Here is a 9,948-nt window from a genome sequence, read left to right as displayed (position 1 = left end):
TGGATTAATGATTGATGGATTTATTATTGATGGATTTATTATTGATGGATGTGTTGTCAATGGTTGTGTTGTTGATGGTTGTGTTGTCGATGGTTGTTTTGTTGATGGATGTGTTAGTCAATGGTTGTGTTTTTGATGGGTGTGTTGTTGATGGTTGTGTTGTCGATGGTTGTGTTGTTGATGGATGTGTTGTCAATGGTTCTGCTGTTGATGGTTGTGTTGTTGATGGTTGTGTTGTCGATGGTTGTTTTGTTGATGGATGTGTTGTTGACAGATGTATTATTGATGGATGTGTTGTCAGTGGTTTTGTTGTTGATGGTTGTGTTGTTGATGGATGTGTTGTTCACAGTTGTGATGTGGATGGTTCTGTTGTTGATGGATGTGTTGTTGATGGTTGTGATGTGGATGGTTCTGTTGTTGGTGGTTGTGATGTCGATGGTTGTGTTGTTGATGGATGTATTGTTGATGGATGTGTTGTTGATGGTTGTGATGTCAATGGTTGTGTTGTTGATGGTTGTGTTGTTGATGGTAGTGTTGTCGATGGTTGTGTTGATGGATGTGTTGTCAATGGTTGTGTTGTTGATGGTTGTGTTGTCGATGGCTGTGTTGTTGACTGATGTATTATTGATGGATGTGTTGTCAGTGGTTGTGTTGTTGATGGATGTGTTGTTGATGGTTGTGTTGTTGATGGATGTGTTGTCAATGGTTTTGATGTCGATGGTTGTGTTTTTATTGGTTGTGATGTCGATGGTTATGTTGTTGATGGATTAATGATTGATGGATTTATTATTGATGGATGTGTTGTCAATGGTTGTGTTGTTGATGGTTGTGTTGTCGATGGTTGTTTTGTTGATGGATGTGTTAGTCAATGGTTGTGTTTTTGATGGTTGTGTTGTTGATGGTTGTGTTGTCGATGGTTGTGTTGTTGATGGTTGTGTTGTTGATGGTTGTTTTGTTGATGGATGTGTTGTTGACAGATGTATTATCGATGGATGTGTTGTCAGTGGTTTTATTGTTGATGGTTGTGTTGTTGATGGATGTGTTGTCAATGGTTGTGATGTCGATGGTTGTGTTGTTAATGGTTGTGATGTCGATGGTTGTGTTGTTGATGTTTGTGATGTCGATGGTTGTGTGTTGATGGATGTATTATTGATGAATGTGCTGCGATGGTTGTGATGTCGATGGTTTTATTTATGATGGTTGTGTTGTCGATGGTTGTGTTGTTGATGGTTGTGTTGTCAATGGTTACGTTGTCAATGGTTACGTTGTTGATGGTTCTGTTTTTGATGGTTGTGTTGTTAATGGTTGTGTTATTGATGGATGTATTATTGATGGATGTGTTGTTGACGGTTGTGTTGTTTCTGGTGTTGATGGTTGTCTTTTTGATGGATTTGTTGTTGGTTGTGTTGTTGTTTCTGGTGTTGATGGTTGTGTTGTTGATGGTTGTGGAGTTCAGAATGTTTGTGTGATTTGGGAAGACAGATGCAAGAAGACGACTCCACGGAATGCTTGGTCATGCAGTGTCTTTTTTATTACAAAAAAGTTGTGTATACAAATTGCAATGGGTGGTGTGTGTGTGTGTGTGTATGTGTGTGTGTGTGTGTGTGTGTGTGTGTGTGTGTGTGTGTGTGTGTGTGTGTGTGTGTGTGTGTGTGTGTGAACGTAACAGCAGACAATGTGTTCCACTCATGTTGTCACACGACCACTCCGGTGGTCACGAACGCACAATAAAGATCCAAGCAAAGCTACGGAAGCCACAGTTTATAGAACAGAGAGAATCGGAGCCGGTCTCTGGGTTGTGTTGACATTGATGCTCGGCCCTCAGGCGCTGAAACAAAAGTCCTCCACGTTGTTGACTTTCAGCTGCTGCATCTCCTGGCTGTCCAGCAGGCGGTAGCTGAAGGACACTCGGTTGACGAACCTGCCGCTGGACACCATCCGCACCACTGTGTTGTCGCAGCCCACCTTCACGCGGGCTGTGCCAAAAACACAAAAACACACTCCCTCAAATCTGAATGTTCCAATTTTTTTTTCAATTTACCCACAAACGTAACATTTAATCCGCTGAAAAAGGGACCCGTATGACGTCATCTGTCAGGTCCCACTCCACCCTGATGAGATTCTCATTTTGCTATTCAATTTTTGAAATGTTCAATGTTTAAAAAAACTAAGCACGGGCCCTCGGCGAGTCCCCCAACATGACGCAAGGGAACAAATCTGTTAATTTCGAGCTGTATTCTTAAATAGTGGCATGTCAAATTCCTTTGTTTTCTTGAGATCATGAATGGAGAATAGTGCACGTTAATATACTGTAGTTACTAGAGATGTCCGATAATATCATCCGATAAATGCTTTAAAATGTAATATTATCAGTTTCGGTTTCAAAAAGAAAAATTAATGACTTTTTAAAACGTTGCTGTACGGAGCGGTACATATCCGGTAAAACACGGACATAGGGAGCAGTACAGAGCAGTTGCGTCTTCCAGTCAGCATACCCTCCCCTCTCCCCTCTCCCACACACAACATAGGAGTTGACTGCAGCATGAGAGGTTTACTGGCGACGCTTGATGACCTCATCATACCGCCGCGAGGGGAGCATAACAACAAGAGTGTGTTGTTGCTGGTGCTGTAGCTCGCTCGGTGACTGACTAACGACACCTTGTCCATGGTTTGGGATTTTAAAGTGTGTCTGACGGTTAAAAAACTGGCAATTTGCAATGACTGCAACAAGTTGGTTATGCGAGGAGTAACCAACATGTCTTCCTTTAATACGAGCAATTTGTTTTCCCACCTTTTCGGGAATCATAAGGAGATACACGATGAATACAAGCGGAAGATGGATGAAAAGAAAACACCCAAAGCATCTTGCAGTGAGCGGAGCTGCCCTGTCTCAACGCAGCATTTCAGAAGCTCTGGCTGACTGCTAGGCCACTTCAAGCACTCACCACTAGCTTGCAGAACATTTGTGTTACTCATACAAATACGTTCGAGCAGGGCAGATTATTGAGCCCAGTTTATAATTTCCTGTTATACAGTATACCAGGCAGTCTACTAAAGGAGGACTATGTTATTGTGTACTTTATTGTGTACTTTTTGTAACTGTTGTTTTGAGGAATGTTTGAAAAAATTAGAAATAAAGCACTTTGTGAAAGTCAAAGTGTAGTACTTCCCATAGTTGTAGTGGCTATCAGGATTATCTCAGGGAGAGCATGTCCCAAATTCCAAGCTGCTGTTTTGAGGCATGTTAAAAAAAAATGCACTTTGTGACTTCAATAATAAATATAACAGTGCCATGTTGGCACTTATTTCCATAACTTGAGTTGATTTATTTTGGAAAACCTTGTTACATTGTTTAATGCATCCAGCAGGGCATCACAACAAAATTAGGCATAATAATGTGTTCATTCCACAACTTTGTATATCGGTATCGGTTGATATCTTAATCGGTAATTAAGATTTGGACAATATAGGAATATCGGATATCGGCAAAAAAAACATTATCAGACATCTCGAATAATTACTTTAGTCATTTGTTTTTTATTCCAGAAAATACACAGTAAACATGTTTGTATTTTTATTTTTGTTTTTTTTGTTTTAATTAATGTCAAAGAAAAAAATGTAAATACAAGTGAAAAAGACCATTTGTACTTGTGTATTAGTCGTGTTTTCATTGGAGTTTTTTTCAGCCTAATTGTAACAAAGTGATTATTTTTTTTATACACAAACCATCCATCCATCCATTTTCTACCGCTTATTCCCTTTCGGGGTCGCGGGGGGCGCTGGCGCCTATCTCAGCTACAACTGGGCGGAAGGCGGCGTACACCCTGGACAAGTCGCCACCTCATCGCAGGGCCAACACAGATAACCATTTCCATTAAATCCCTTGTGAGTGCCAAAAAAAAAATAAAAATTAAAAAAATATATATATTAATTATAAAAATTAAAAAACAACGTATTTTTTTTAAACCTTTTATTTATACATTTCAACATTTTTAAACAGTTGAAAAATAATAATCCAAGTACAAAAAACTGTACAAAACAGCGCCAGGGGGTTGTAAATCCAAAGTAATTAAAATAAAATGCGATATATATATATATATATATATATATATCCATCCATCCATCCATCCATTTTCTACCGCTTATTCCCTTTTGGGGTCGCGGGGGGCGCTGGCGCCTATCTCAGCTACAATCGGGCGGAAAGCGGGGTACACCCTGGACAAGTCGCCACCTCATCGCAGGGCCAACACAGATAGACAGACAACATTCACACTCACATTCACACACTAGGGCCAATTTAGTGATGCCAATCAACCTATCCCCAGGTGCATGTCTTTGGAAGTGGGAGGAAGCCGGAGTACCCGGAGGGAACCCACGCATTCACGGGGAGAACATGCAAACTCCACACAGAAAGATCCCGAGCCTGGATTTGAACCCAGGACTGCAGGAACTTTGTATTGTGAGGCAGACGCACTAACCCCTCTGCCACCGTGAAGCCCATATATATATATATATATATATATATATATATAAGTATATATATATATATATATATACATATATATATATATATATATATATATATATATATATATATATATATATATATATATATGTAGGTGTGGGAAAAAATCACAAGACTACTTCATCTCTACAGATCTGTTTCATGAGGGGTTCCCTCAATCATCAGGAGATTTTAATGGAAGCATTCACATACAATGGTTTATATAGAGCACAGAGTGGGTGGGTACAAGCAGGCGTAGGGTGTGGTGATTGGCTCATGTGTTACCTAGGAGGTGTTTCCGTCTATGGCGGCATGCTGAAATGATTTCACTGCGCTTGTTGAGGGATGATAGATCAGGATGATATATAATAAACAGTTTCTCTTTTAAGAATAGGTTGCATCTTTTATTACCACTGTTGTATGGTGTGCTGGATGCAAGAATTTGCCATGTTATTGAATATTCAACATTATTGTCTTTGAGGTTCCAAATGTGTTTGCTGAGTTCTGTGGAATTCTGCAAAGTCTGGTTTCTAAAGGAGGCGTTGTGATTATTCCACCTTGTTTTGAACGCTCCTTCGGTTAATCCTACGTACGTGTCGGATGTGTTAATGTCCTTGCGTATTACCTTTGCTTGGTAAACGACTGATGTCTGTAAGCACCTTCCGTTGAGAGGGCAATCAGGTTTCTTGCGACAGTTACATTCATTATTGGTTTCAGAGTCGTTTAGTCTGGGGGTAGGCAGTCCTTTTGCAATTGCTTTGTTGTGGTTTGAAATGATTTGTTGCATGTTATTCATACAGCTGTAGCTCAATTTAATGTTGTTCTTGTTGAATATTTTTCTTAGGGTGTTGCCTTTGGGGAAGTGTTTGTCGATCAGAGTGAGGAACTTGCGGCCGATGTTGGTTGAGACGTCTTTGCTGAATGGCGGATTGTACCAGATGATGTTGTTTCGTTTTCTGCTCTTTTTTGGTTGGTTTCCTGGGGTGGGTTCATAGGTGAGGGTGAAGTTGTATCCGCTTTCATCAAGTGCTTTCTGGTACGGGGGGGGGTTGCTTGGTCGAATTCAGCTTTGCTGGATGACAGCATCGATAGCCTTTTATTAATTCCGGTAGGTATTCTTTTCGTGGTGGTGGGTGGGTGGTTGCTGTCATGGTGCACGTATTGGAGTGTTGTGTTGGGTTTCGTGAATGGTTGGTAGCTGTTATTTCTCAGGTTGAAAGTGACGTCGAGGAAGTTGACGGTTTGCTTGTTGGCTTCAATCGTGATCCGTAGGCCGTTTTCTTTGAAGATTTGGCATATGCGCTTCTTGGTGTTCTCGCTGCTCCTTGGCGAGGCGCGGCACACTGCCAGTCCATCATCACGGTAAATACCAAGGTTCAGGTTGAGGCTAGCAAGCTGGGAGAGGAGGAAACTCCCAACGAGTTCGCACGTTTCTGCTCCGTCGAAACTACCCATAGTAACGTCAAATGTTGAATTGTTCTTTTTTTGCCATGGTGTACTGTTGTGGATGAGTATGGAGTTCTTTGCGTGGATGATGATGTTTCTTTCGTTGCCTGTGATTGAGTCGTAGTCCGAGGCGAAGTTTAGTGCTTGGGTCAGTAGGTCTTGCGTGATGGAAGGGTAAAATTCTTCGATGTCGAAGGAGATAAAGTTGTGTTGTTGTTTGTCTTGGATGTTGTTGAACCATTTGATTACTGCTGCTGTATTTCTCCATTGGTTGAGTGGTGTTTTGTCCTTGATTTTTGCGTTGATTCTGTCCAGGATTATTTTGCTGATTTTTCCTATTTCGGATTTAGTTGGGTTTATTAGTCGGCATGTTGGGTTATTTGCGAAGTTGGGTTTGTGGTCCTTCAATGTGATGAAGGCTTCTTTGTTGGCTGTGGCGTCCACCCTGTCCTCAATGTCCAGTTCGGTTGCGATCCGCTTGTTTTCCAGGTGGATGTTCTGTAAAGTGTTGAGTTGCGCTTTTTTGTATGATTTGGTGATGCTTTTGTCCAGTAAAGAGTTATGTTCTGGTATGTCCATTCTGTAGAAGTTTGTGGTTTTATCGGCGGCTATGATGAGGTTGCTTACTTTCTTGATGCGCTCCGTGTCATTTTTCCGCTTGGTGAGGAATGGGTTGCGGGCTGGCTTAAATTTGACTGATTGTATCATTTTGAGCATGTCGTTCTCAAAGTCCTTTAATTCCTTGACTGTGGGTGGGTTCTTGGTAGATTTGAATCCGTAAGTTTCCTTTTGCGTTCCTTTTGTTTCAGGGTGGAGGAAAAAGTGTGCTTTCCACCGCATCCTTCTTAGGAAGTGTTCCGTCTTTTCTATGAGTCTTTGCTTGTAGTCCTTCTGCGCGGGTATGGGAATGTTCTTCGTGGAGTAGTCGATGCTGAACTTTTCCATTTCGGATCGTCGTACAGTGCTCAACAAATGTCAATTTGGAGCGGAAAATTTGGAGCAGAAACGTGCGAACTCGTTGGGAGTTTCCTCCTCTCCCAGCTTGCTAGCCTCAACCTGAACCTTGGTATTTACCGTGATGATGGACTGGCAGTGTGCCGCGCCTCGCCAAGGAGCAGCGAGAACACCAAGAAGCGCATATGCCAAATCTTCAAAGAAAACGGCCTACGGATCACGATTGAAGCCAACAAGCAAACCGTCAACTTCCTCGACGTCACTTTCAACCTGAGAAATAACAGCTACCAACCATTCACGAAACCCAACACAACACTCCAATACGTGCACCATGACAGCAACCACCCACCCACCACCACGAAAAGAATACCTACCGGAATTAATAAAAGGCTATCGATGCTGTCATCCAGCAAAGCTGAATTCGACCAAGCAACCCCCCCGTACCGGAAAGCACTTGATGAAAGCGGATACAACTTCACCCTCACCTATGAACCCACCCCAGGAAACCAACCAAAAAAGAGCAGAAAACGAAACAACATCATCTGGTACAATCCGCCATTCAGCAAAGACGTCTCAACCAACATCGGCCGCAAGTTCCTCACTCTGATCGACAAACACTTCCCCAAAGGCAACACCCTAAGAAAAATATTCAACAAGAACAACATTAAATTGAGCTACAGCTGTATGAATAACATGCAACAAATCATTTCAAACCACAACAAAGCAATTGCAAAAGGACTGCCTACCCCCAGACTAAACGACTCTGAAACCAATAATGAATGTAACTGTCGCAAGAAACCTGATTGCCCTCTCAACGGAAGGTGCTTACAGACATCAGTCGTTTACCAAGCAAAGGTAATACGCAAGGACATTAACACATCCGACACGTACGTAGGATTAACCGAAGGAGCGTTCAAAACAAGATGGAATAATCACAACGCCTCCTTTAGAAACCAGACTTTGCAGAATTCCACAGAACTCAGCAAACACATTTGGAACCTCAAAGACAATAATGTTGAATATTCAATAACATGGCAAATTCTTGCATCCAGCACACCGTACAACAGTGGTAATAAAAGATGCAACCTATGCTTGAAAGAGAAACTGTTTATTATATATCATCCTGATCTATCATCCCTCAACAAGCGCAGTGAAATCATTTCAACATGCCGCCATAGATGGAAACACCTCCTAGGTAACACATGAGCCAATCACCACACCCTACGCCTGCTTGTACCCACCCACTCTGTGCTCTATATAAACCATTGTATGTGAATGCTTCCATTAAAATCTCCTGATGATTGAGGGAACCCCTCATGAAACAGATCTGTAGAGATGAAGTAGTCTTGTGATTTTTTCCCACACCTACATATTGCGCTCTACCACGGTATCGAGCACTATTCTCCGGATAATCCAATCAAGACATATATATATATATATATATATATATATATATATATATATATATATATATATATATATATATATATATATATATATATATATATATAAAACAAAGTTCAAATCAATAGGTTCACTCAATTTCAGTAAATAAGTTACATTTGGAAGACATTATCATCGTTTTCACAGTTTTTTGGTTGTTAGGCGCAATTGTTTTTTAAAGGCACAGAAAAACAGGTCGGGTATTGAGAAATATTACATTTATGAATATAAAACTTAGCGAACAGTAGAACGGGGTTGCAAAGGTAAAAATCATTTTCAAATTTGTTTTCATACAACGTCAATACAAATAGCAACAAGAATAAAAACCTGTCAGTGTTGACCAATTAAAAACAAGACAAAAACGTGTAATCCAATCATATTTGGAATCGTCACATAAATGGGTGGGACAAGTTCAAAGAATACATCCAATCACAGTGCTTGAATAACGTACACTCTGACGGAGGGCGGGAGTTCGCGACGAAAGCGGGCCAATCAGATGCGTTTCTTTCTGAGACAAGGAAGTGTAAATTGAACGTATCACCGGCAGCGCCAAAACTAAAAAGTGTGGATTTTTTGTTTCTACGTCGTACGTCAACACCAACGAGACACGTTTTATTTCGACGCTATGTGACAATATCGACACAACTGTAAGTTAAAGCCGCTTCGGGTGTTCTGTCCAAATGAGGAGTTGCAATGCCTGTTTAAAACGCTGATGAAAACGATTACGTCATCTCTCATCATTAGCAATTGATTGATTCAGCAGGTGTGTACATCAGGGGTGTCCAAACTTTTTCCACTGAAAAATCCAAGCAAGCAGGGGACAATTTGACATTTTTCTTATTTTAAAAACTAATACAATATATGTATAAATGATAAATGGGTTGTACTTGTATAGCGCTTTTCTACCTTCAAGGTACTCAAAGCGCTTTGACACTACTTCCACATTTACCCATTCACACACACATTCACACACTGATGGAGAGAGCTGCCATGCAAGGCGCCAACCAGCACCCATCAGGAGCAAGGGTGAAGTGTCTTGCTCAGGACACAACGGACGTGGCGAGGTTGGTTCTAGGTGGGATTTGAACCAGTGACCCTCGGGTTGCGCACGGCCACTCTTCCACTGCGCCACGCCGTATATGTATGTATATATGTATATGTATGTATATATATATGTATGTATATATGTATATGTATGTATATATATATGTATGTATGTATATATGTATATGTATGTATATATATATATGTATGTATGTATATATGTATATACATATATATATGTATATATACGCCACGCCGTCCCTACTCATTAAAATGTATAACCAATATACATTTAGGCTTCCACTCAGGCTTGATCCCGGGGACCCCAAAGGGTTTTGGTCAAAAAAATATTAAAAATGTGTCATTATTCAGTATTATTTTGTTTTATTATTATTCAAGTTTTAAATCTCCAGATCAACATTAGGTCCATCTGTCAATATAATGATTTTAAAGATTCAAGTTGTTTGCTCTTTTTGTCAAAGAAAACCCTGTTTTTTGATGGAAAACCCCCACAAAATATGCATTATTATCACCCAAATTTTTTTGTATATTATATA

General features: G+C 40.6%; 2 protein-coding genes across 3 annotated transcripts in view; one reads left to right on the top strand and one right to left on the bottom strand.

Moving 5' to 3' along the window:
- Positions 1–1,491: 1,491 nt before the first annotated feature.
- crhbp (corticotropin releasing hormone binding protein) overlaps positions 1,492–9,948 on the bottom strand; it is a 32,395-nt gene continuing 23,938 nt past the window's right edge. Inside the window, exon 7 of the mRNA XM_061907896.1 lies at positions 1,492–1,976. Within this exon, the coding sequence (XP_061763880.1) occupies positions 1,822–1,976 (155 nt within the window). The 3' untranslated portion in view covers positions 1,492–1,821. The remainder of the gene's footprint in view (positions 1,977–9,948) is intronic.
- pde8b (phosphodiesterase 8B) overlaps positions 8,856–9,948 on the top strand; it is a 117,774-nt gene continuing 116,681 nt past the window's right edge. For both annotated transcript variants that reach the window (XM_061907894.1, XM_061907893.1), the window contains exon 1: positions 8,856–8,994. The gene's annotated coding sequence lies outside the window, so the exon portion shown is untranslated. The remainder of the gene's footprint in view (positions 8,995–9,948) is intronic.

Source organism: Nerophis ophidion, linkage group LG08 (assembly GCF_033978795.1).
Source record: "Nerophis ophidion isolate RoL-2023_Sa linkage group LG08, RoL_Noph_v1.0, whole genome shotgun sequence".
NCBI classification, from domain to species: Eukaryota; Metazoa; Chordata; class Actinopteri; order Syngnathiformes; family Syngnathidae; genus Nerophis; species Nerophis ophidion.
Note: the sequence above shows the minus strand (reverse complement) of the source record. Positions and strands in the feature narration are given on the sequence as shown.